Source organism: Mustela erminea, chromosome 4, assembly GCF_009829155.1.
Source record: "Mustela erminea isolate mMusErm1 chromosome 4, mMusErm1.Pri, whole genome shotgun sequence".
Lineage (NCBI taxonomy): Eukaryota > Metazoa > Chordata > Mammalia > Carnivora > Mustelidae > Mustela > Mustela erminea.
In genome coordinates this window covers 134,666,162-134,692,101 of record NC_045617.1, presented here as the reverse complement: position 1 = coordinate 134,692,101, position 25,940 = coordinate 134,666,162, and the positions used below count along the sequence as shown (strand labels likewise).

At 45.7% G+C, this 25,940-nt stretch overlaps 2 protein-coding genes across 6 annotated transcripts in view; both read right to left on the bottom strand.

The window, feature by feature from the left end:
• GCNT2 (glucosaminyl (N-acetyl) transferase 2 (I blood group)) overlaps nt 1–25,940 on the bottom strand; it is an 86,079-nt gene that overhangs the window by 12,733 nt on the left and 47,406 nt on the right. Inside the window, exon 2 of one of the 2 annotated variants that reach the window (XM_032341083.1) lies at nt 17,851–18,123. The exons of the other annotated variant lie outside the window; for it this stretch is intronic. Coding sequence (XP_032196974.1) covers nt 17,969–18,123 — 155 coding nt within the window. The 3' untranslated portion in view covers nt 17,851–17,968. Of the gene's footprint in view, nt 1–17,850; nt 18,124–25,940 lie in introns of those variants that run through there. 2 annotated transcript variants of the gene reach the window in all.
• The window catches only part of LOC116589129 (N-acetyllactosaminide beta-1,6-N-acetylglucosaminyl-transferase), a 62,196-nt gene that overhangs the window by 22,054 nt on the left and 14,202 nt on the right, over nt 1–25,940 (bottom strand). For 2 of the 4 annotated variants that reach the window (XM_032341080.1, XM_032341082.1), the window contains exon 1: nt 12,857–14,141. The exons of 1 other annotated variant lie outside the window; for it this stretch is intronic. In XM_032341080.1, coding sequence (XP_032196971.1) covers nt 12,857–13,781 — 925 coding nt within the window. In that variant the 5' untranslated portion in view covers nt 13,782–14,141. Of the gene's footprint in view, nt 1–12,856; nt 14,142–15,048; nt 15,142–25,940 lie in introns of those variants that run through there. One more of the 4 variants, XM_032341079.1, reaches the window with a different exon arrangement.

Here is a 25,940-nt window from a genome sequence, read left to right as displayed (position 1 = left end):
GAAAAGAAAGAAAGAAAGAAAGAAAAGAAAAGCAAGAAAGAAATCCCACCTTCATGTCGCAGACAATCACTTCACCTTCCTGGGCTTGGTTTCTCTAAACTTAAGTGAAGGGAACATATCGCCAGCTCCAGAAGGAAATAACCCGTTCCGCTTCACAGTCATTTTATTCTTGAAGTAGCCCGTTCCAAGTTTTCACTGTTTCTAGTATGGTCCACTTAAAACAAAAACAGAATTTACCCCCAAAACCACATTCAGGGAGCACCTTCTGTGCATCAGTGGCATTACGGGCTTCAGAGTTCTGGCTGGAGTTAAGTTACCAGTTACAGAGTCACGGTACAGTTAAGAGTGACCACATGATTCACTTCTCACGACACGTGCCTCCTTTCCCATCACTGCCGTGAGATTGGCCGTATCATTCCTCAGTTGGAAGTTTGAAGAATGGAAGGGATGTTCCCAATCATGGGCTAGAAAAAGACATGATTTGGGCCCCCCTTCCCCTTTGAGGGAAGGGGGCCCCCACTCCTTCTCCCACAATTTTTATTTTTCTTTTATTTTTTTAAATTTTTTTTAATTTCTTATTTATTTTCAGCATAACAGTATTATTTTTTCACCACACCCAGTGCTCCATGCAATCCGTGCCCTCTATAATACCCACCACCTGGCTCCCCCAAACCTCCCACCCCCCTGCCACTTCAATCCCCTCAGATTGTTTAAGATTTTATTTATTTAACAGACAGAAATCACAAGTAGGCAGATAGGCAGGCAGAGAGGAGGAAGCAGGCTCTCCGCCAAGCAGAGAGCCCGATGCGGGGCTCGATCCCAGGACCCTGGGAACATGACCTGAGCCGAAGGCAGAGGCTTTAACCCACTGAGCCACCCAGGCGCCCCAACCTTCTACCCCAGTTCTCAATTCCATATGGCCCACTGGAGGACTCTGAGGGTAAAATGAGGCCATGTCTGTCTCATCTGACGCACTCCTCACTCCCCATGTCCTTCTTGGGACACAGTGGATGGAAGCGGACAGAGAGATGGACCAGATGCCCCTTCCTGAGGCACCCTGTTTCATCCTGGTTCAGGTGCCTCCTCATTCTTCTGGAAACAATACCGCATCTTTTTTTTCCCAGCTGGGGCAGAGAGAGGAGATTCAGATGATCTGGAAACTGCAGGTATCCTCAAGAGTCAAGATGTCAACACTGAGGTAGGACTGCTGTTGGTCACCTGTGTTTCCTCATACCTAAGCATGAGCTTGCGCACCCACAAACGATGCCCATTCGATAAATACTCTCACTAACCAGTGTTATACGGTCAGTTACTCTGTTCCTCTCATGTTCCCACACAGGTGAGTAGTACTGGAAGCTGGGGGGAGGGAGAAACTCAAACTGATTTTGTCGGAGTTCTAGAACATCTTCCAGATCCTCTGTGGTAATCTCAGAAGCCTTTGTGTCATGGAAAAACTGTGTTTTTCCAGTACCTGTTGTCTCTTAGTGAGGACAATTGGGTGGAATAAAACAACAAAAACAAAAAGCTAATAGTTATTACTAATAAGCTAATAGTTATTACTACTTACCAGGCACCAGACAACATTTTTGCCATTTGAAAATGTCTTACTACACGTAATTCACTTACAAGGGTTGGTACTATTATCGTCCCCACTCTACAAGTACCGAAACCAAGATTCAGAGTGATTACATCATTTGCCTCAAATTGTAAATACTAGGAATCTGAAAAACTGCATTTGAAGCCAAGGAGTCTGGCTCTAGAAGGCCTCATTCCCTCCCCCACGGTGACGTGTTACACTGGCCTCCCTCGAGCTCAGTATTTATGGGCGTGCCCAGAAAATACGCTCCCGAACAAGGAGAAATGTGCTACAGCCAGGCAAATGGAGATAACGTGTTAGTACTCAGCAACTAACATCCTCATTTGGTTAGAAATTTTACAACACAAAAATCACTTCCATCCACTGCCTACGATGACTGGCCCGAATTTTAAGAAGTCATGGCAGGAGTAGCGGTTGGCATCTAAACACAGACATAGTGACCGGAACAAGGAGAGAAGAGAAATTCATTGCCCAGAGGCCGCTGTTCCAGAAATTCTATACTGGGAAAGGAGGCAGAACGGAAATGGTCACAGAATCAACAAAGGCTGAGCCGGGAGGACCCTCTCGATCATCTTATAAGTTGCTGGTATTGTCTCCATTTTATAGATGAGTCAACAGAAGCCCACATAGGACAAGTTAACTGCACAAGGTCAGCCAGCAGATTTGTAAATGAATGAGTAAAGTTTCTGCCCCTTCCACTGCACGCGCCAGAGCTAAAGCAAAATAATGCAGGAGAACTTTTTTGAGCTCACCCAGCCCAATTCTTTCATTTTACTGAGGAGGAACCCAAGGCACAAAGAAGTTATGTGACTTACCTAGGGTCATACAGCTAATCAAAGACAGAGGCTAGAATAGAGGTTGGAAGATAATTTTGCAGTGCGTATATCTAGGTCATTGGCCCTTCTTATATGGTCCAGTGGCTAGAGTTTGAAGAACTTATAAAAAGGAAAATAAAACATTCACACCATGCTCGTAGCACTTACTGTCCATTTATTTAGTATTAGATGTGCAGCGTGTAGTGTTTAAAAAACTCCAAGTCCAAGGAGCACCTGGGTGGGTCAGTGGGTTAAGCCTCTGCCTTTGGCTCAGGAAATGATCTCAGGGTCCTGGGATGGAGCCCTGCATCCAGCTCCCTGCTCAGTAGGGTGCCTGCTTCCCCCTCTCTCTCTGCCTGCCTCTCTGCCTGCTTGTGATCTCATTCTCTCTCTCTCTCTTTCTCTCTGTCAAATAAATAAATAAAATCTTAAAAAAAAAAACCCAAAAAACTCAAAGTCCAAAAACGTGCTCTAATTTTTTTTTTTTAAGACTTACTTTTTTTTTTAGAGAGCAAGGGTGAGAGAGGGCAAGGAACAGAGGGAGAGGGAGAGAGAGAATCTCAAGCAGACTCCCGACCGGGCTGGGAGCCTGACCTAGGGCTCGATCCCACGCCCCCAAGATGATGACCTGAGCCGGAATCAAGAGTGAGGTGCTCAATCAACTGAGCCAGCCAGGCGCCCCTGCTGTTCTAATTCTTGAGTGTCCTCTGGGGTCATCCAAAACAGTCATCTACAAAGGCATCCCAAGATTCTTCTGGCTCTTTCACAAACATCTTGGAAAAGAAATACTAGCCAGTCAGGGCCACTGCTGTGAAATGCATTACTCTACCTATTTGGTAATTAGGAAGTGAAATTGAACCAGAACCGCCCAATACACAAATCTCACTTTTTAATAAATTCCCAAAGACCTTCCACACTTTCTCTAATGTCCCAAAACCAAAGATGAACTGGGGCCCCGGTCGGTAAAAGTAAACTCCCCCAGGGTCAGACCAGCTGCTAACTGGGGAGGCTGATATGCCAATGTTGAAAATGGTCCCTCCGCACAGTCCTGCAAGGGCACTTCACACCAAGCTCAGAAGCTTGAAACCCGGGGAATCTCAGATAAAATCACACATGTGAAAAATTAACAAGTCGACTGAAGCCACCAGAGGCGGCTCTGGGAGAACCAGTGGTCATGGTAAACACATTTACATGTAGCTGATAGCGAAGTACCCTTGTGTCAATTCCACAAACACACAGCGACTCATAACACAGGAGGACTGTCTATTTGTCGCCCCCCACCCCCCCCACCCCCACCACTAAATCGAGGAAGTAGATATTTGGTAGCAACAAGAGATGAACAAAAGTTATCTCTAAAACATTGCAGGTGTTAAGGGTCTACCTCACTAAATCGGTTTTACTACTCCTAGTAACATACTCTTCCCATTTTCCCAGCATGAAGAGGAAGGCCAAGAGAAGGGAAATCTTAACAAGCATTATTCTGACTCTTGCTTTCTAAGGCTTAAAGATTTGTAGACTCGGCTTTGTCCACTGGGGAAAAAAAGGGTGGGGGGGGGAGGGAGAAAACATAGTCTGGTTGATGTAATATATCCTGAAAGTTTAGGTTGGATAAAAAGATTTTCGCTTTTCAGCAAATCATTATCATGGAATACACAGAAAGCCCCAGCCTGGACTATTGGAATTTTAGATTTCCTTTGATAAGAGGAAGCAACTCATGTCTGAGAATTGTATCTATTCAATGATTTTTCGTAAATTTTGCTTTCTGGCTTTGAGTGTGTGGAGTATGTTGGTAGCTGCAGAAACTGGCTGGTGGGCACAAGAGGGTTATGATGCTGCCTGCCAGTGAATTTCGCATTAGGGTTTATAAATTATCCCTGTGTTAAGTATCTAGGAGGGGCTGCGTTTGTTTTAACTTTGAGGAAGTTGAACACCCAAAATGGGAAGGATGTGGCTACGCCAGCAAAAACCTGTATAGAATGCTTGTGAAAAAGCTCTCGCTTCTTTTGGGTCCTGGCTGTGCTAATTTCCCTTTGTGAGAAATTATATTATGTTCTAAACAAATACCACGTAAGTCCCTTCTGGTACATGGTGCGATTTCAGAAAACAACCTATGAATCCCAATTCCTGTTCCTTTCACCTGAAGTGACCACAAAAATAAAGTCCTGAAGACACTACTGACATCCTTTGGATTTTTAAGGAAACTCTTCTTAAGGATAATACACACTTAGCAATATTCATATGAGGACTGTAAGGACCTACTTAGCAAGAGGCTTTCATTCAAGTTAAACTATCCCTGCTCCCCTTCCCTCAGGGGATTCACTTAAAACAAGTCCCGGAAACCAGCTCCAGGTAACAAAGCCCAGATACAAGGGTGGGTGAGGCCAGGTGGAGACCTCCGATCAATGGGGGTGGTGCATACTGTCTCCCTGGTTACCAAGGAGTATGGGCCCCGCCCTTTGGGAGCCTTTTGGGCGCCAATCCCAACCAAGGTGATAAGCTGGTTCAAATGTCTACTAGGGTAAATTGTAACTCAGTTGGTCACCTAGCATCACTGTGGAGTTTCCTCTGTGTGTTACAATCTCACTGGCCACCTGTGCGTGGCCAGGCCCGACCGCAAGGCATTTGCCTTTAAAAGCTAGTCTGTGAAAACGAGAAGGGTCGCCCTCTCTTGTAAGAGGTGCGTCCTCAAACGTTCGGTTAGATTCTTGATGCTAGGAGCGAAATAAAGCTTTTGCTTGAACCTTCGCTTTGTATCAGTCTCGCTCCTTTAATCCACAGACCCATTATTGGGCCATAACAAGGACGATGGAGCTATTTTAGTGGTTTCAAAAATTCGCACCAGTTACATTAAGGGAAATTAAAATGACAAAGTGCCCATCCCAACATGTGCACCTGCTTACATTTTCCTATACTTCCTCCTGGTTTTCTTTCTTTCTTTTTAAGATTGTATTTATTTGACAGAGACACAGCTGAGAGAGGGAACACAAGCAGAGGGAGTGGAAGAAGGAAAAGGAGGCTTCCCACCCAGCAGGCAGCCCCATGTGGGGCTCGATCCCAGGACCCTTGGGATCATGACCTGAGCCAAGGGCAGACGCTTAACCACTGAGCCACCCAGGCACCCCTCCTCCTGGTTCTCTTTGGGTATATATCTATACCCAGTTGTACATGGTGGTGGAGTCATAGAGTAGATATTCTTTTGTAAAAAGATACTTAAATTAATTTTATTTAACACCTTGAGGATCTCCTTAGTTTAAGAATTCGAGGTCACATTAAGGTTTTCTTTATGTATATTCGTATTACTAAGTAGATGAACACTTATCCTGTCACTTTACACTCAACGTTTTGCTTTAATTCTCAGAACTTGATTTTTTAAAAAAAATTTGGGTAAGCTTTAAGTAATCTCTACACCCAGCATGGGGCTTGAACCATGACCCTGAGATCAGGAGTCCCATACTCAACCAACCTGGCCAGCCAGGTGCCCTCCTCAGAACAACTTATTAAGTAGCTGTGTTAATCCGGATGGTACAGATGAGGAGTCTGAGGTCAGAGTTACCCACGATCACCAAGCTAAAAGGGACAAAGCTAAAATTCATCAGCAGGTTTGTCTCATTCCTGAGCCCTGGAGGTATTTGCTCAACAGCACTTTCCCTTTAGCTCTTTGTACACCACCTCTAAAACATACTCTACATGTAATCAACACCGTCCAGTTTTTCCTTATACACTCTCACTTCCCTTTGTCCTGGTGGCTGTCTTTTTTCCTCAGTCAAGGAGAGTGTCTGGAGGAAATCAACACAACCAACATTTGCTACAGATCTATAAATGGGCCAGTCTCCATAAAAGAGGGTCTAGAGCAGCGGTACTCAAAGTGTGCTTCCTAGACAAGAAGCATCAGGATCCCCTGGGAACTTGTTATAAATACAGATTCTAGGGCTTGCTCCAGACCTGCTCCATCAGAAACTCGGGGCGGGGGTGGGGGCAGTATTCTGCTTCACCAGGCCTTCCAGCAGATTTTGGGACTCTGTCCGAGAACAGCATTGCACTATACACATGATCTTCCTTAATACTTTTAACTTCTCTGGGAACTAAGTGTTATTTATTATTCCCATCATTGCAGATGGGTAAACTGAGGGTCAGCACACACTAAGGCCAATATCACATAATCAGCAAATAATGGGAGTCAGGATTTCAACTTTTTTGGTCTGACTCCCAAGTCCTTTTCGTTAAGTATCATGTGGACTCACTCAAAGGCAGACGGAAGGAGATGCTGTTGTAATGGTTCAGAGAGCTGGTGTAGAGATACTCATGTTACAGAGACAATTTTGACATCAATTATACATCTACTAGGGCTTTGACATGCAAAATAATTTATGGTGTTGCTTAAAGAGTCATTGAAATGCACTATTATGTTTTTGCTTAAAAAAAGGCAACTATGGCTTCTAGAAAATACTTGTCTTATGCAGTCGGTAGACAGTGATGGCAGGTTGAAAGAATGTTGGACAAATGGTCTTGCCAGTTCTGAAATCGTAGCTACATTAATCCTTTCCGCCAGAATTCAAGCCATGTTAAGCTCAGTGAATATTTACCAATCATAATGGTATTTATATTTAATTACATCTTCATATATACTTTAATCCAGTATCTTCTGTCTTACATAATGTTGTTCTAGAGATTAGGAATTAAAAGTTAATTAACAGCAGTGTTTCCGGACTATCTCCTTCACAGGGGTGGGGGCAAAGAATGTTTGGGCACAGATTCTCCAGTAAAGATGTTCCAAACATTATAGCACAACCAATGGCTTCCAGCAACATGAGCCCTCAAACTGCCTACGGCTTCAGCAGATCTTAATTATGCAAATAGTAGGCAACCTGCCTAAGGTTTCTCTACCAGGAGCTCACCATTTTATGATATAAACTCATCAGTCGGGGTACTGGAGAGCTATGATGAATTGTAAACTATAAATCTTCCCCAAATTCCTGGCCTGAGAAGAGCCTCAAGCCCTTTTGTAATGGAAGAAAAATAGGCCCAAAGGCCCAAACCACTGATATAATATTTTAAAAATCACATCCAAACTCATTATGTGTATTTTGTATTATCTGGCTATACAAAAATGGTATCATTTTATTTTTTATTTAATTTTTTAAAAAGATTTTATTTATTTATTTGACAGAGATCACAAGTAGGCAGAGAGGGAGGCAGAGAGAGAGAGGGGGAAGCAGGCTCCCTGCTGAGCAGAGAGCCTGATGCGGGGCTCGATCTCAGGACCCTGAGATCATGACCTGAGCTGAAGGCAGAGGCTTAACCCAGTGAGGCACCCAGGCACCCCTTTATTTAATTATTTTGAGAGAGAGAGAAAGAGCGCACATTCATGGTGGGGAGGAGTGGGGTGCAGAGAAGGAGAGGGAGAGAATCTTAAGCAGACTCTATGCCCAGCCTGACATGGGGCTCAATCTCATGACCCTAAGATCATGACCTGAGCCAAAACCAAGAGCTGGATGCTTAGCTACCCAGGTGCCCCCAAAGTGGTATCATTTTAAAGTTCTGTTAAATGGATAAACCCATGGAAGTTTCTGTGGGTTGTCCTTTGGCCACACACACACACACACACACACACACACACACACTCAGCTTTCTGGTAGACCTGACTATTCTATGACATTCATGAAGACAGGACTACTTACACCAGGCCATCAATGTTTCTAATTCCCGGTCATTGGTACAATCAGCATGACTGAATGCATCCTTTGTGGTTCTAGAAACTAACTTCTAAATTAGGCTGATGTACAGAGCACACAATGCATACTTTGAAAAGGACTGGGACTGATCCAGCCCTGCCCAGATTTAAGGGCCTGGTAACCTTTCCGTAGAGAACACATACCTCCTCAATGGCTCACTGTTTACGTTTGCCGGGAGCTACACCTGGAGAAATGTTTCAAGTTTCTTTCTATTGTTGTCTTTCCTAACCTTTCCTTTCCTTATACTCAGGTGTTTTTTTTTTTTTCTTTCTTTCTTTTTTTTCCCTCCTAATCCCATTGCTGAGCAGCAGCCTAGATCAAATTAAAGACAGCAGAGTAGGCCAGGAAGAGGTCCTACCAGCAGGACTGGATGGGCAGCAGTGCTCTCTCTTGGAACCAGATGAGACTGCATGAACGGCCCAGGGTGACTACCTGGAAACCAGGGTTTTGGTTTTTGTTCCTTTTTTTTTTTTTTTTTTTTTTTTGAGGAACTCTGCCCTACTAACTTTCCAGCCGGAACTCTGGGGCTTGCCAATTCTACAAGGTCTTTCTGATACTGTTATCTTTCCCCTTACTGATACCATTCACAGGACTTGTGGTGGAATGATACCTCCAAGCAGTATCTTTACTTCCTGTTTCTCTAATCCTTCCTATCGAAAATTCGCCCCCCCACCCGGAGACAACAGTTGTGTCCTTTGAAGCTTCGGGTAACTATCTAGCCCCTCCCACAATCTGCCCCACAAGCTACAAACCCTCGAGTCAGGCACCGTCGTAGGTGGTGGGGTAGTTAGTGATGGGGAAGACACGGACGTGGTCCTATTTCGAAGACAATCATCCGATTCCGTACCCTTCAGGAACCCAAACACTGAGGGGGTAGGGCAGAGGAGATGTGCGTTTAGCGGGAAATGATAATCCAATGCTTGCAGGAGGGGCCTCCGGGAGAGAAGAACCCAGAGCTTAAGTACCACCCATCTGGGAGGTGAGTGGCTGGAGATGGCTTCAAGATATGCCATCCCAGATGGATTAGAGAAGATGAACTGGAGTTAGACAGAGATGGTCAGAGGGATATCCAAGAGAGGACATCACAGAAAGCCCCTCACTTCCCCCAGATTAAGTGAAAATTGCCAAAGCGTAGAGGGTCAAGCAGTTGCTGAAACATCAAGTCTGAGGCATCAAGTAAAAAAAATCAAAATAGAGAGATAGGTTAGGGATGCGGAAGGGGGAGGGGTCAGGTCATGGAGGTCACGTCCCAGTAAGAACTTCAACCTGATCTCAAGATAATGAAAAGCCAAGGGAAAGCTCCAAGCAAGGAAACAGCAGGTGTTGTACTAACCTACCTGAGAGCTCCGTGCACCTGCCATTGCTGCGTTCTGGGAAGCAAAGATCCCTGCAGACTTTTGTTCCACCGAATTGTTTGCGTCCAGGTTATGAAATGCTTCCAAATTAAGAAAAACTTAAGCATTTAAATGAAAAATTAGCTTCCTAAATATCTGCATATGACCTATGTAAATACGGAACAGAGCCAGGAGTCCTTTGTTTCTCATTTACAGACGACAGGGTGCCTAAAATGAAGATCATTTTTTTCTGTTTATTTTGCGGTAAGCTTAAAAACAGTATATGTGGGGTGCCTGGTGGCTCAGTGGGTAAAAGCCTCTGCCTTTGGCTCAGTTCATGATCCCAGGGTCCTGGGATCGAGCTCCACATCAGGCTCTCTGCTCAGCAGGGAGCCTGCTTCCTCCTCTCTCTCTCTCTGCCTGCCTTTCTGCCTACTTGTGATCTCTGTCAAATAAATAAAAAATAAAAAATCTTAAAAACAAAACAAAACTATAGGTAAAAGGAAAGAGAGGCGACTGGCTGGCTCAGTCGGTAGAGCATGTGACTCTTGATATCAGGGTTGTAAGTTTGAGCCCCACCTTGGGTGTAGAGATAACTAAAAAAAAAAAAAAAAAAAAAAAAAAAAAATCTTGAGGTGCCTGAGCGGCTCAGCCGTGGGGCGTCTGCCTTTGGCTTAGCTCAGGATCTGGCCAAGGTCCTGGGATCGAGCTCGGCCTGGGGCTCCCTGCTTCTCTCTCTCCCACTCCCCCTGCTTGTGTTTCTGCTCTCCCTAGCTCTCTGTCAAATAAATAAATATAATCTTTTTTTTAAAAAAATCTTTTAAAAAAAGGAAAGAAAACTTCTACTCATTGTAAAGACAAAGTCCTCAAGACACTTCACGGTAATTAGGCTCAAAAGACACTTCACAGTCATTAGGTTCAAAGTCTCAGCGTGTTTGTTTCCTCCCCTCACCGGCCTTTAGTAAGAACACCTCCCATTTCCACCGGTCACAGAGGGAAGAGCTAGACCAAAGCCCATTCCAGATAGGGACGGAGGAAGCTGGCACAGAAGGGTGTGTGGGGTTGGCAATCCGTTCAGCAACTTCCTGTGACTCCAGCCAGCACAGTGGCCCTGCTAAGCCTCAGCAAGTTCATTGTGTTCACACACACACACACACACACACACACACACACACACCCCCCTAGCACTCCATATTCCTGCTTACCTTATTCCAGCTTAAAGTGGTCTAGTAGAACTTACTTTACACTGTTCTTCCCTGCTCCCCACCCCCCTTACCTTACCCCATTTCTGAGATTCTGCAAGAAATTTGCTTTATTTATGTTTTTTAAAAGATTTTATTTATTACTCTAGGAGAGCACACCTGAGTGCGTGCGAACAAGCAGCGGGGAGGGAGAGGGGCAGAAAGACGCCACACTGAGCTTGGAACCTGACCCAGGGCTCTGAGATCGGGACCTGGGCTGAAATCAAGAGTTGGACACTTAACTGACTGAGCCCTCCACCCCTCACCCCAGGAACCCAGAGAATTTGCTTTAGATACAGGAAAGGAGAAATGATTATTCCCTCCTTTTCTGGTGCAAGCTCAAACTTCAGGTCACACGGATCCAGGATTAGACCCCGGCTTTGCTTGGACAAGCTGAGGAGCATGTCACTTCCATCTCTCTAAGCCTCTTTTTCTTCCTCTGTGCATGAGGGTAACAGTGATTATTTCTTATAGTTGAACAAAATGATGTAGAACACACATCTGGAGCAAACTCCATCAACCAAAACAGTATTAGAGATGCCACCAACAGCATACTGCCGTGTGTTTAAACTTTGTAAACAGTAAGAATGAACACTCCCTACACTCAGATAAAGTGTTTACTCCCCTCCTAAAAGTCTTTGTGATCTGACAATTTCGTAGCCCACAGGATAGAAAAGGTCTCTGTCCCCAGTCACCTTGCCTGTCCTCTTTCTGCCCTGAGTAGACTTTTGTGGCCACCACTCCAGTGTGGCTCTAAGGAATGCCGGGTCACTGAGAAAAGAGTCACTGCTACGAATCTACTTTCAACTATGAAGCTAGCTTCAAACCGCTCTTAGATGTGTCCAGGATACCAAGACTCCGTGTAGAAGCAGGGAGTTTTTTCACATATGGCAGGCATTAGGGTCTCGTTCACACAGGGCTGACAGCCACAGCCCTGCTGTCACAACAATGGAAACTGGTTTATTGGGACATCACCAAGAACAGGTGCTACAGGTCACACAGGTGTTCTCAGACAACAGACAGAAAACAGAATTTTGAGAAGAAACTCAGTCCCGAATCAAAGAGGAAAGCCAGTGCTGTTTTCTGCCTTCAGTGGCCTGGCAGACCTCAGACCCCTTTCCAAGTGATCATAAACAATGGAAAAGACTTCGCAGTCTACGAAATCAAGAGACTGCAAAGTGGAATTTCCAATAATCTGTGACTCTGAAATTGAGAATTAACTTTGGATCAACTCCCACTGTTGATCCCCTCTGTGTTCATTTTACCCATTCTCCTTGACAACAAAACATCAGACAGTTCTTGTTGAACCAATTCGGTTGACACCTGGGTACTTGGTCAGGTCTTAGGTTAGAGACATTTAATTGAAGAGCTAATTTATCAACTTCCAAAGAAGATTCACAGATTCCAAGAACAGTCCAAGCGGCTTTGAGCGATGACTTTGAGGATGAATGGGATACTGTGTGACACGGTCTGAAAGGAACATACCTATTTCAAGTCATAAATTCTAGGATGCTTATTAAAAATCAATTTCAACACGCTGTAGCTGTGCTTATCAAGGACGATGAAAAGCATCCATTCACGAGACTGAGCTAGTATATGTCAATTATGCCTCAATTTAAAACACACAGACACACACACGACTGAGCTACAGGATCAAAGACAGCTCTGCCAGAGCTCCTGCAGCTTCTCATGCTTCTTAGATCACTATACTACACACAGTTATAAGACAACACAGTGGGCACTAAGCTGGTCACTAAAAACAACCAGACTGAGGCACCTGGGTGGCTCAGTCATTAAGCGTCTGCCTTCAGCTCAGGTTATGATCCCAGAGTCCTGGCATCGAGCCCCTCATTGGGCTCCGGGCTTGGCGGGGAGCCTACTTCTCCCTCTCCTACTTCCGCTTGTGTTCCCTCTCTCGCTGTCTCTGTCAAATAAATAAATAAAATATTAAAAAAAAAAAAAAAAGGCAACCAGACTAATAATTTTCTACGTTTTAAAGTTCTGGTTTTTGTTTTTTGTTCTTGTTTTTGTTTTTTTTTTCCAAATAATCTCCAGTGAGTCTGTTCTCTAGAAGCGTTGGATATTAGTGAACTCAGTCTATGAATACGAAAAAATTGGAATGCACATCGGCACATACCTGGAATCCTATTAAGTGTCACCCAGAAATGTTCATCGGGACTGTAAGTATCTTTCGACCAGTGTAGAAGATCAATGGCCCTTTTGTCATGGAAGACAAAGTTGACAAACTCTCTGGTCAGGGCCACATAGGCAGTGCCAAAGTAGATCGTCAGCTGATGCGGAGGTGAGCTTTTCAAAATATTAGTATTTTTCACAAAAGAGCCATCTTTGCCTATGTGCTCCTGGTGCACGAACTTAGTCCGTCCAATGGCGTGAGCTGGGGGCAGCACCCCCGGGGTGATGTTTTTCCCTTTAAAGCTTTTCAGATACCGAACGATCTCCTTGTTGGTCTTCAGGGGGAAGTCTTGCCCACACGTGTTGATGGTGTACTTCCAGGGCACCTCGGACGCCGCGAGGTCTTTGAGGCAGTTCAGGTCAGCCTGGAGCCTGGAGATCCCCCCATAGACAACCGGCTCCATCTTGGAGGCCAGGAAAGCATTTGGGAAGCAGCTCAGCAACTGCTCTACTGACTTCTTGAATTCAACGGTGGCCTTTTCATCCACGTGAACGCAGTAGACATTCTGGGGCATGTAAACAGCTCGGAAGAGCCTCTGGAAAGTATCAAAGTCCTTATGGATGACCATGACATAGGCCAACGGGAAAGCAGCTTCCTCTTCCGACAGGGGGCTGGTGATGTAGTGATTCTGGGTCAGGTAGTCCTTGCACGGGACGCTCCCCAAAGGTGAGGGCAAGGTCCTCCCCCACAAAAAAGGAGCCTGATCTCCTAAGGCGTAATCACAGGCATGAATCCCCAAGTACTTGTGACGGGAGCCATTCAGCGACCCGAACCTCCCCGGCAGGTGTAACTCGCTGTTATAAAGTATCACAAATAGAAGCGCACTGAAGACCGCGAAAGCAAAAAGGCAGTACCTCCAAAAGTTCATTATTTTCACTTCCCTGGGGAAGGACGCGCTCTCCAGGGACTGAGAAATGACCAGTCCCCGAAACCGCGAGTGGGGAGAGGTTGGACTGACCGCTCTTCCCGGTCTTCCGACCGGCTTCTCCCGAGGGCTGGAGTCCTTCAGTCCTGATGCACTGTCTGCCCCAGCGCGGCGCCCATCCTCTGCGGCGGCGCCGGCGGGAGGAGATGCTGCCGCAGCGCGCCCGGCTCTTCCGACCCGGAGGTGCTGAATCCGGAGCCGCGCTCTGCGCCGCGCTCAGCCGAGCCGGGCGCTCGCCCAGCCCAGCCCAGCCCCGCCTCTGGGAAGCCCTCCTCATTTGCATGCGAAATGCAAGTGGCGGATATAGCAAATTGCGTTCTGGAATGGACTTTCCACGGGGGCTGAGTTTCCCTCGCTGCGCCCCGCCCGCCTTCCGTGCCCCGTACTCCGCTCCCACCTCCCTGCTCTACGCCCGCTCTCTCCTCGCCTTTTCGAGTGAAGAGTGTCTTTTTCTGCTTCGCCCTGGCAACCTGCTAGCAGCCCTTGCAAAAGCACAACATTTAGGAATTCTGCCCCCTCGGCTTTATTCGTCTTCCCTCTTTTGCATTTCAGTGTTATTTCTACCTCTGGGCACACAGACACAGGTAAGAAAAAAATGCACTTGTACTAGGCGTATACAGAAGACTGTCAACGGCGACAAGAGCATGTGGCCAGGTGGGTGTTCCTGGGTTAAATCAGACAGTCTGATCGTGTTACGTAGCATATACAGGTGTGTGTAGGCTATGGGAAGGGGGGAAAAAAGAATTACACTCTTGGAGTATGGGATGAGGGCAGAAGGAACCTAGCAGCGACTTGTAACGTTAAAGGGTCAGTGTGGCTGACATAAATGAAATAAACACACCTTTCACTTTGCACCACCCAAGGGAAAGGTGATAGTCATTGTTCCCAGAAAGTTGGTTCCCCTTTCACACAGAGCTTCAGATAACGTGAACTCTTGACAGAGTGGCTATCTCCAGTGTGTGGAGTCACTCACCAGTGGTCTTTCAAAAAGTCTGACATCTTCAGATCTGAGGTCATTTCATACAAATCAAAGAAGTCTCCTTCCCACCCAGCCCCCTCTTCTCCTACTTCCTCACTCTGAAGAAAGAACAAAGGCTTCGGGGTTGCTGCAAAATTCCTGGAAGTACCAGTCAGTGTAATTCAGGGGAGGCAGGAAGGGAAGCCCAGCAGGTCTGGTCACATTACAGAGGGCTTGTTTGTCATAGCTCACCTGTGAGGGTGGCTGGAGCACTTGGCAAATGTGGAGGGCGCTGGAGACATAGGAGGGTGGTAAGGACGCTCCTGGGGGAAGCAACTCCAGCAGCTACAAAAGAAAATCAATGGTGGCAGCCACAGCGGTAGCTAAAAGTGGCCTGGTCCCTTCTCAGCCCGCAGTCACCTAGCCATCCTAACTGTCTGGGCACCAGGTGGCTGTTGGAGCAGGTGTCGGGCAGGTACCCCACCCGAAAGCGGGGTATAATGCAGCACTCTCCCTGCCCCCTTCCTATCCCACACCCCTCTTACTCTATGAGCACTTGGAAAGGAGTCCAGCCAGGATTCCTCCCCTGCCCCTGTAACCACCGCACCAGCATTCGCGGTTACCTCTCAGGGCCCAGCTGGGGCATGTAAACAGAGTTCCTAGAATGTTCATGAGAACTACAGGACTGTAAGCAGGGGGAAAAATTTTCCACCATGTTCTCAGACAGCCCCAGAGAGCCCCGCCTTTCTCTTTCACGTAAAAGTGGATTACTCTAATCCACAGAGCTAATGAATGACAACAGCGGCCTGGAGATGATGGATATCGATTTAGAAACAGACTCAAAGATCATCTAACATGACCCTTTCTTTTACAGATGAGGAAATGGGAGCCAAGAAGAATATTTTTTCCCAAGGCCATTCAGCTGGACAGAAGCCAGAAACCTTCACTCTGCGGCGCCCTTGTCCAGATGCTGAAGCCAGTCTATTTGGCTTCTAATCCCTGCTGGTCAGTGACCAGCTGCGAGACCAGGGTAAAGTTACTTAACCTCTCTTAGCTCCGGGTTCTTCATCTGTGAGATGGAAAAAAAAAAAAAAAAAAATCACAGTGGTTCCCGTTTCTCGCGGTTGTGAAGAACTGTAACCGAGATGACTTCTGTTTAGGGTTTGGGCGTACGATCCGTGTGTTCAATACGCATTACCAATTACTATTGTCACTTCTCTTTTGAAAAACAGCCAACATTTCTCACCAGGTGAATGACCTGATATTTTGACTTCCGTTCATAATAATAGAAAAGAGATACATTTATCCTGTTAAGGCTTTCCACCGGGTTGATTTTATTCCCACTCTTTTCCTTCCCCATCCCTAGCCCCCTTTGGCCCAGACAAAAAGCAGAAATACTGCTTGAGGAAGGGAAGAATGGAACGGTCCATTTGGATGCCTTCACTTCCCCTCATTCTAGTTAGAACTACACCCTTTTCTGCAAAATACATCCTTGGCCAGACTTGTGGAGAGCAGGAGGGGAAGTGCCAAAGGGGAGAGAGGGGAGGCCCAGGGCTCTCTCTCCTCACAGGTTCTGTGGGTTCTTCCCTCTTTGTGCCCCGAGCCTTGGCCCCACAAGCGGGAGCGCCGCTGGAATGCCCACCCAAAACAAACTCAACCAATCTTTAATCAGGATTTAGTCAAAGCAGATTGCACATGGGGTGGGGAGTGGTGCAAGGTGATTTACAGTTCAAAACACCAGTTCCCCCAGAAACCCTTCTGTGGTCTGTCCTGCCTCGCTTACAGTTGTGTAGATGAACAACCAGACATGAAAATGGGATGCCTGCTAAGCGCTTAGCCCAGCGGGTAGGTTTGTTTTGCTTGGTATCTGTGGCAACCGAACAGGCATTTTCTTCTAGCAGATCGCTGGGCGGGCTGAGCTAGTAACTTCCAACCAGTACGTTATTTCTGCTCTGTTCATTCTAGCTGGCTTCACATACTGAAAACTGTCACCACGTGTCATCATTTGGTATCCCAATCCCTGCCTCTCTCGGTCCCGGGATCATCTTTAACATCACCAACAAGGGGACAGCACTGGACAGCCGCTTGCCACACACCATCAGCTTAGCTCAATGTAAGAGCAAAAGGTGGTGCTCTCTGGGGCTTTCTGAGAACACGGTGGGAACTTTCCCCCCTTACAGTCCTTTAGTTCTCATGAACATTCTAGGAGCTCTGTGTCCACTCCAGCTGGGCCCTGAGAGGTAACTGCAAATGCTGGTGCGGTGGTCACAGGGGCAGGGGAGGAATTCGGGCTGGACTCCTTTCCAAGTGCTCATAGTTCTCCTTGACCTCAGATCACTCCTCCTAGCTTAACTTTTGCTACCGAATCAAGGCGATGCTTTCTGATGGATCCCTTCATCTCCGCCAAGGGTACACCTGTCGCTGTCAGTCTGGCAACCTGAAACACTTGGGCTGCACGGGAAACCCAGAAAGCAAACAAGATCTCCCAGCAACCAGAACAACGACCACAAGGCTGTGGACTGGACTCACACACTGGAACATGTTGAGGATGGCAAATGTAAGAAGGAAGTGAAGCTGGTGGAGGAAGGGAAAGATCGGGCTGGTAAGTTCATGAGTGGCAGCGAACACTTGGCCGAGGGGTCATGGACATAGAGGGAGAGTGGCGACCACAGGGAAGAGCCTGGGTCCCACTTAAAGAAAGCAGCTCCCTCTCAGCACCAGCTATTAACACCATGCTGGTCACAGGGCCAGGATGCCAGCTCCTCAGGTATTTTAAGAGAAGTGAGAAAGCTGAGTTTTATATATATAAAAAAATCCCAAACCCTTTAAATGTTACCGAGTCACTATCACATTTGTAAGACACAAGTGTATGCATACATTTACGTCCCCAGAGATTGCATTTGGCCCTAAGGATGCCAGTGTATCATCTTTGCTTTAAGCATTGAAGGTCATGTACTTTGAATCTCTCTTGAGATTTAGCCTATTGGACTCTTAGTTTCGACGACACAATCGTAACAATCAGACTCAGAACTGAACAGATAAGAAGTCACCGATTAAAAGAGGGAGGTAGCCCTGGGGGATCAGGACACCCTATTGTCAGCAAGAGGTGATGGGCAGAGGATGAAGTGGAAGGTTCCAGAAAAACTACGGGAGCAGAGCAGCGCACGACCATTCAATGAAAGGATGACTGGCATTCATACAGCTCGGTGACCATTTTATTACTGTCGGTAAGGACCTCCAGCATTTGTAAATTATCAACTAAGTTCATGTCACTGTGAAAGGGCTTGACAACTGTAAAGATCGCTGCAAACATTGGGCCAACCAGACCTTGAAAACAAGCAGAGTGCTAACATTTAGGAATAACATAACAGGAATATAAATGTACTTGTCTTATGCATACATGCTTCAGATGCTATTTAAAAAGTCATCTATTGGGGGCGCCTGGGTGGCTCAGTGGGTTAAGTGTCTGCCTTCAGCTCAGGTCATGATCTCAGGGTCCTGGAATCGAGTCCCATGTCGGGCTCCTTGCTCAGTGGGGGTCTGCTTCTCCCTCTCCCTCTGTCTCCCTCTGCTTGAGCTCCCTCTCTCTCTCTCTCAAATAAATAAATAATATCTTTAAAAAAATAAAAAGTCACTTGTGAAATGTTTATTCAGAATCCTTTTCTTTTTTTAAGATTTTATTTATTTACTTGACAGAGATCACAAGTAGACAGAGAGGCAGGCAGAGAGAGAGAAAGGAGGAAATAGGCTCCCCATGGAGCAGAGAGCCTGATGTGGGGCTCGGTCCCAGGACCCTGGGATCATGACCTGAGCCGAAGGCAGAGGCTTTAACCCACTGAGCCACCCAGGCGCCCTCAGAATCTTTTTTTAAATTTACCATTTCCTGTACAAAGTGGGAGGCTTTTGGTTATTTAATAAACTCCCCATTATGACAAAAATGTTTCTCTGAAAGTATTAGACAATTGCGCTGACCACACGATCCTATATCAGGTATCAGCATTTTTTTCTATAAAGCGCCACATAGTAAATACTTTAGGCATGTGGGACTTTTGGTCTCTGATGCAACCACTGAGTGCTGCTTCCCCAGCATGACAACAGCCATAACAATACCGGCCTGTGTCTTTTTTTTTTTTTTTTTAAGATTTTATTTTTATTTATTTGACAGAGAGAGAGATCACAAGTAGGCAGAGGCAGGCGGAGAGAGCAGGGGAAGCAGACTCCCTGCTGAGCAGAGAGCCCGATGTGGGGCTTGATCCCAGGATCCTAAGATCATGACCTGAGCCGAAGGCAGAGGCTTAACCCACTGAGCCACCCAAATGCCTGGGCCTGTGTCTTACTAAATTTTCGTCTATGGACACTGATATCTGAAGTTCATATAATTTCCATGTCACCAAGTCGTCTTCTTTTGATTTTTTTCCCCAATCATTTAAAAATGTGAAGTCACTCTTAGTTCGTGGAAGGTAGAGAAATGGGTCAGATTTAGCCCAGGGGTTGTAGGTAGTTTGCTGATCTCTCTTCTAGACGGCAACTGGGATCCTCCAAGGCCCACATTTTGCATTACTGGAGTCTTTGCAATCACCTAGAATTTCTGTATTTTTGCAGATAAAGAAACGTGAAATGAGGGCAAACAGTGATGTTGGTCATCCTTTTACTTGCATGAAACTGCTTACATACACCATCTGGGTTAGAGCACGGGGCACTGGATTACATGCCTCAGTATCCCTCTTTCTTCTAGAAAATGGAGATGCTAAGAAAAGACTGACCCCATAGGGTTCTAGACAGATTTATCTATTTATCTATTTTAAGATTTTATTTATTTATTCGACAGAGAGAGAGAGAGTGCCTATGCACAAGCAGACAGAGCTGTAGAGGGGGTAGGAGAAGCAGGTTCCCAGCTCGGCAAGGAGCCTGATGCCCGGCTCCATCCCAGGATCTTGGAATCATGACCTGAGCCAAAGGCAGAGTCTTAACTGACTGAGCCATCGAGGTGCCCCAGGTTCTAAGGAGTTTTAAACAGGTTAGGACATAAAAAGAGCTTAGAACAATGCACATTGAATGACTCAACATAAGAATAAGAATGCACGTAAGAATGACTCAACACATCTAAGTCCTCTCTCTGTTGGCAAACTTGTCTCACCTAGGAAACTACCAGTCCTGTCCGCCTCCCAGGTACGTTTAGTGAAGCAGAACATCTGTGCTTGAGGGGTCATTCTGCCACCTAAAAGAGCCTAAGACAGGCAGGAGCCCTCAAGGCCACTGTTATCATGGGCGGCATTGGCCTCTTCTACCCTGTTCCCCTGACTCAGGGTGGGGCAGCGACCCTTCATTCCCAGCTGCAGCCTCTTTAGCCTGTTTTTCCAAACCACATCCAAGTGGTTACCTCTCAGAGTGCCAGCCTGCTGGGGCATCCCACAGAAAGGTTATGATGGAGACAAACACACAGCATGGTGGGGAAGACTAAGGCTCTGGAGCAGGGTTTGAGAAAGGGTGGCACCTGCATGGCCCAGTCCATTAAGCAACAACTCTTGGTTTAGCTCACATCCTGATCTCAGCGTCATGAGATGGAGCCGCACATCTGGCACCACGCTCAGTGTGGCACCTGCTTGTGATTCTCTCTCCCTTTCCCTCTGCCCCTTCCACTTGTGCTCTCTCTCTCTCTCTAATACACAAATAAATCTTAAAAAAAAAAAAATCAAGGTTCTGTTGCTTACTACGTGACCCTGAAAAGGTCTCTTGAGATCACTTTGTCTTAGTTTCCCAATTTTTAAAAAAGGAGTAATCCTTTTTTATCCAAGTGGTGGAAAGTAAATCTGGCTAAAAAGACTTCTTCTGCATGTTCTCCCACTATGCCACACACCACCACCACATTCTTCTGGGGTCACAAGCCTTTTCCTACTTCCCTAGAAGTAGTATTCTTCGGAAAGCAAAGTTCTCTCCCTTCTGAGGTGAACTGCCCAGATTTAATTCTAATTGCCCAAACAGAAACAAAAGTGAAAGCCAAATACAAAACAGAAACAGAAATTTTTATCTTCGGTTGTATTCTGTTAAATTTCAAGGAACAGAATAGGTGACTGTCTTTCTGTGCAAGGTCTCCTGTGAGAAGAAAAGATTGAAGATTCATGATGAGAACTTGCATGTCCAAGGTCTGTCCAGATCTGGGACAGTCTTCTGACACCCTTCTGACACCAACCACCTCCCAACTCCTCCACCTCCACAGTTTTGAACATGCAACTGACATTGCAAGGGGATGGTACTTCCATCAAGAAACAGTATTTTATCTTTCAGCAGCTGCCACAGAACTCTATCTTGAAGATATTCCTTATCTGTTGAACATTTTCAATAAGTGGAAACAAAACAGTCTTAAAATAGAGATAGGCTAAAATAGAGTGGCTCCCTCCAACTTCTACTTTTAATAGCCCTATTAAATTCTTGACTCTTGTTCAGTTTATTCAATCCACTGTCCTACTAGCTTCTTTCCCACAGAACCTGTCATTAACTTGAGTTTAGACAGTTTATTAGGGCAGAGGGCTTGGATCCATCCCAAAAAGCAGACACTTCTTCTTTGCTAGACATTAAAATGCTGGAACAAATTTGTCTCCAAGATATGTCCTGTGTTTGCATTTCTTCGAAGATCTTTTTATTTGATTCTCCCACTGGTTAAGGCGGGTTCAGATTCCAATTTTACATGTACCAATTTATCCTTTTATTTTTTTTTAATTTATTTATTTATTTTTTTTATTTCCAGCATAACAGTATTCATTATTTTTGCACCACACCCCGTGCTCCATGCAATCCGTGCCCTCTATAATACCCACCACCTGGTACCCCAACCTCCCACCCCCCGTCCCTTCAAAACCCTCAGATTGTTTTTCAGAGTCCATAGTCTCTCATGGTTCACCTCCCCTTCCAATTTCCCCCAACTCCCTTCTCCACTCTAAGTCCCCATGTCCTCCATGCTATTTGTTATGCTCCACAAATAAGTGAAACCATATGATAATTGACTCTCTCTGCTTGACTTATTTCACTCAGCATAATCTCTTCCAGTCCCGTCCATGTTGCTACAAAAGTTGGGTATTCATCCTTTCTGATGGAGGCATAATTCTCTATCCCCAGGGGTACAGGTCTGTGAATCACCAGGTTTACACACTTCACAGCACTCACCAAAGCACATACCCTCCCCAATGTCCATAATCCCACCCCCTTCTCCCAAACCCCCTCCCCCCAGCAACCCTCAGTTTGTTTTGTGAGATTAAGAGTCACTTATGGTTTGTCTCCCTCCCAATCAATTTATCCTTTTAAATGACTTCCTTCAGCTTTATCCTTTCTCCTCAAAAACAATGGAAAGATTGTTATAAATGGAGTAGGCTTGGTCCCAGTCTGCTTTGGTTAGGGCCCTCGTGACCGGTAGTGAGTTTCAATGACTACCCTTCAACAAGTCTTCAGTATGATGGAACCTGCCTTACTAAGTGGTTTGATTGTAACTTGTTTCCAGTTTATTGATCAGTGTTGTTCTATGGAACAGGAATACCTAGGGTGCTCATTCTTGACCCTGAGATGACCCACCTGGGCTTTGGGGAGTGAGCAGGAATGTGTTGGGGCAGTGCTTAGGGTAACCATCTGTCCCAGTTTGCCCAGGATGGAGGGGTTTCTGGGGATGTGGGATTTTCAGAGCCAAAACTGGGGAAGTCCTGGGCACACCAGGATGAACTGGTGACCCCAGACAACAGCAGTCCTGCCCACTCACAGCTGAGAGATATTTGTTGGAAGAGTATTCAGTAACTGATCAGTGTGTGGGGCATCTGGGTGGTCCAGTTAGTTAAGGGTCTGACTTTTGATTTCAGCTCAGGTCATAATCTCAGGGTTGTGAGATCAAGGCCCCCCCCCACCCCCCCCAACCCCCCACCCTGCCCTGTGCAGGGCGTGGAGCCTGATGGAGATTCTCTTCCCTTCTGCCCCTCCTCTCTCTTTCTTTCTTTCTCTCGCTCCCTAAAGGTGAGGGTGGGCAGGAGGAAAGCAAGAAAAAAGAAAGGTTAAAGAAAAAATACCAGGGGCACCTGGGTGGCTCAGTTGATTTCAGCTCAGGTCATGATCTCAGGGTGGTGAGACTGAGCCCCGCATTGGGCTCCTCCCTTCAGTGGAGAGTCTGCTGGAGATTCTTTCCCTCTGCCCCTCCCCCTCCTTGTGAGCTTGCATGTGCCCTGTCCCTCAAAAATAACTGATCAGCATGGAAGGGAAAGAAATGTTTAAGCCATTTATCTGTGTAGGAGAGCACACAGACCATCAAAAATCTCCAAACTGTAATCCATAAAAACTATATAACCCTTCCCAACATATCCCTTAACACTGAGGAATGGTGACAAAACGATTAGTGTCTGTGGGACACCTTCACAGTGAACCAAAAAGAACACACATAAATTCTTCTGTCTACACGGATGTTCCCCAGTGGATATAAGAATGTCTTAATAACAACCTACATAATGAAGGGAGAACCCAAAAAGAAAATAACTGTTATTATAGTGTTAACGGATTCTGAAGTCCTGCACCCCTCCACATCCCATGTGACTTGAGAGGTCTTCTTTCTGTTACGATGAGACTAACAGAAAAACAGGGGGTCTTAAGAATGGAAACACTTATTTTAACGTTTGCAATAAATGGGCAATAAAGCCAGAAAATGTTCACTTATTTGCAGAGCAGCAGAATCAGCCAGCCATTTGAGCTCTCTGACTCTCAATTTCCAAATTTGTACAAACTTAGGACTGTACAAGTAGAAGCTCCCTCAGGCTTCCTTCGGCTCTAAATGCTGTGATTATTCTAAATTCTGCCCAGAATAAAGAGGAGGCTGTTTTTACAGGAAAACTGCACTGGGAAATTTTGTTTAGATTCAGTAAGTGTCGGGGGAAAGTCCAAAATGTGGTAGGATAACTGACCCGTGATATAATCAAGAAGTCTTGGAGGTGGGTGGAGGGCAGTTAGCTCAGACAGACCAAAGTCCTGGGAGAGGAGGAAACCAGAAGGGGGTGTGCAGCCCCTCCAGGAGGCCACCAGAGACCTAACCAGGATTTCAGGGTCTAAGCTAGGCAGTTTTCAGGTCAGATGGGGGAGAGCATTTGGAGACCTGAGCAGGAGGGTCTTCCTTTTGCAGACCCCCAAGGAGCTCTGACTTGAAGACAGAATTAGAGATTTTCATGAAGACGGAATCCTGTGAGGACTGGGCTAAGGAAGTGGGGGGGGGGGCGGGAAGGAAGTGTCTAGAAGAGGGGACTTATGATGGCAGGAAGCTAACTGCATTGGGATGATCTGAGTATCTTTAGCTTACTTAATTTTTTTAAAAAAGGAAGTTTTGGGGTGCCTGTGTGGCTCAGTCCATTGAGTGTCCAACTCTTTGTTTTGGCTCAGGTCATGATCTTGGGATGGTGGGATCAAGCCCTGCACTGGGCTCCATGCTCAGTGAGGAGTCTGGTAGAGATTCTCTCTCTCCCTCCCTCCTGCCCCTCCCCTGCACATGCACACACGTGCGCTCTCTCTCTTAAATAAATAAATAGATCTATATAAAAAATGACAGCTTTATTCTGAAAAATGTTCACAATTATGTTCTTATCTTTCAAATCTGGCTGAAAAGAAAGATTATGGGGGAATAAGTATCATCCATCTGTTCTCTGAAAACATGGCACTGATATAGATACGGGATAAATATATTCTGGGGGACACTAATATAGATATGGGATAAATATGGGGGAAAAGCTGCTACTCATGACTTTGTCCAAAAGCGTCTCGAGAAAGAATGTCATATACTCTGCAGGTCAGAGCATGAGAGAAAGACAGGCTTGTATGTAGTTCAGGCATTGAGAAATCACATCAAGAAATAGTTAAGTTGGGAAAGTAACTAATACATGTACTGTTTTAGATGTAACTTTCTAAGATTGCAAATAGTCTACTCTGAGTCTCAGAGGAAAAAAAAAAAAATCACCCAAAGTCTTAGCAAGATCACTTTCTTGACCAACTGATGAGTTTTTTCCATGAAAGAAGCAGCCTTATGGGGTGCGCGGGTGGCACAGTCCATTGATTGTTCAACTCTTGGTTTCGGCTCAGGTTTTGATCTCAGGGTCTAGGGATTGAGCTCTGCATTGGGCTCCACATTTAGCCAGGACTCTGCTTAAGACTCTCTCTGCCCCTCCCCACTGTGTGCTCTCTTGCTCTCTCTCAAATAAATAAATTTTTTTTTTATTTTTTAATTTTTTTTAAGAAGCTTTATGAAAGCCAAGATCTGGTTTTTAAGGCAGGGGCCTCTACTGTTGGGCTGTTCTTTTTACTTCTTTGGTGCAGAATAAGGCACCAGTTTGGTAAACTCAGAGCTGGTAGAGCTAGCTCCGAGTGAAGCACAGTCTGGCTTGAGCCCATGCTGTTCCCAAAATAAGCTTGGCATTTCAAAGCATTCCCAAGGTGAGCAAGATGCTTTGGAAAAACTGAAGGAGAGAGAACAGTCCCACTGCTGTTGACCGGGAGCAGAAAGGACTTCAGGAAGTGTCCCAGAGAGGCTGAACATGGCTAGAAAATGCTATCTTAAGTTGATCTCTCAGAATGCGACAAAGGAATCTAGGGTGTGTGTGTGTGTGTGTGTGTGTGTGTGTGTGTGATGATGATGATGATGATGGGGGTGGAGGGTGAGGCAATGATGATTTGCAGCTGACCGAGTGGCAGGGAGGAGCGGTGTATTAAAAATTATTTCCATTTAGGAAGAACAATACTGGAGGTATCACAATCCTGGATTTTAAGATATACTACAAAACTGTAGTAAACAACACGGTATGGTACTGGCACAAAACAGACACATAGATCAATGGAACAGAATAGAGAGCCCAGAAATAAACCCACACTTATATGGTCAATTAATCCATGGCTAAGAAGGCAATAATATACAATGGGGGGAAAGGCCGTCTCTTCAACAAGCAGTGAGGAATACTGGATAGCTGCACGCAAAAGAAAGAAACTGGCTTTCTTACACCAGATACAAAAATAAACTCAAAATGCATTATCGACCTAAATGTGAGACCTGAAATGGTAACATTCCTAGAATAAAACATATAGAGTAACTTCTTTGACATCAGCTGTAGAAACATTTTTTTTTTCCTCTAGCTACATCTCCT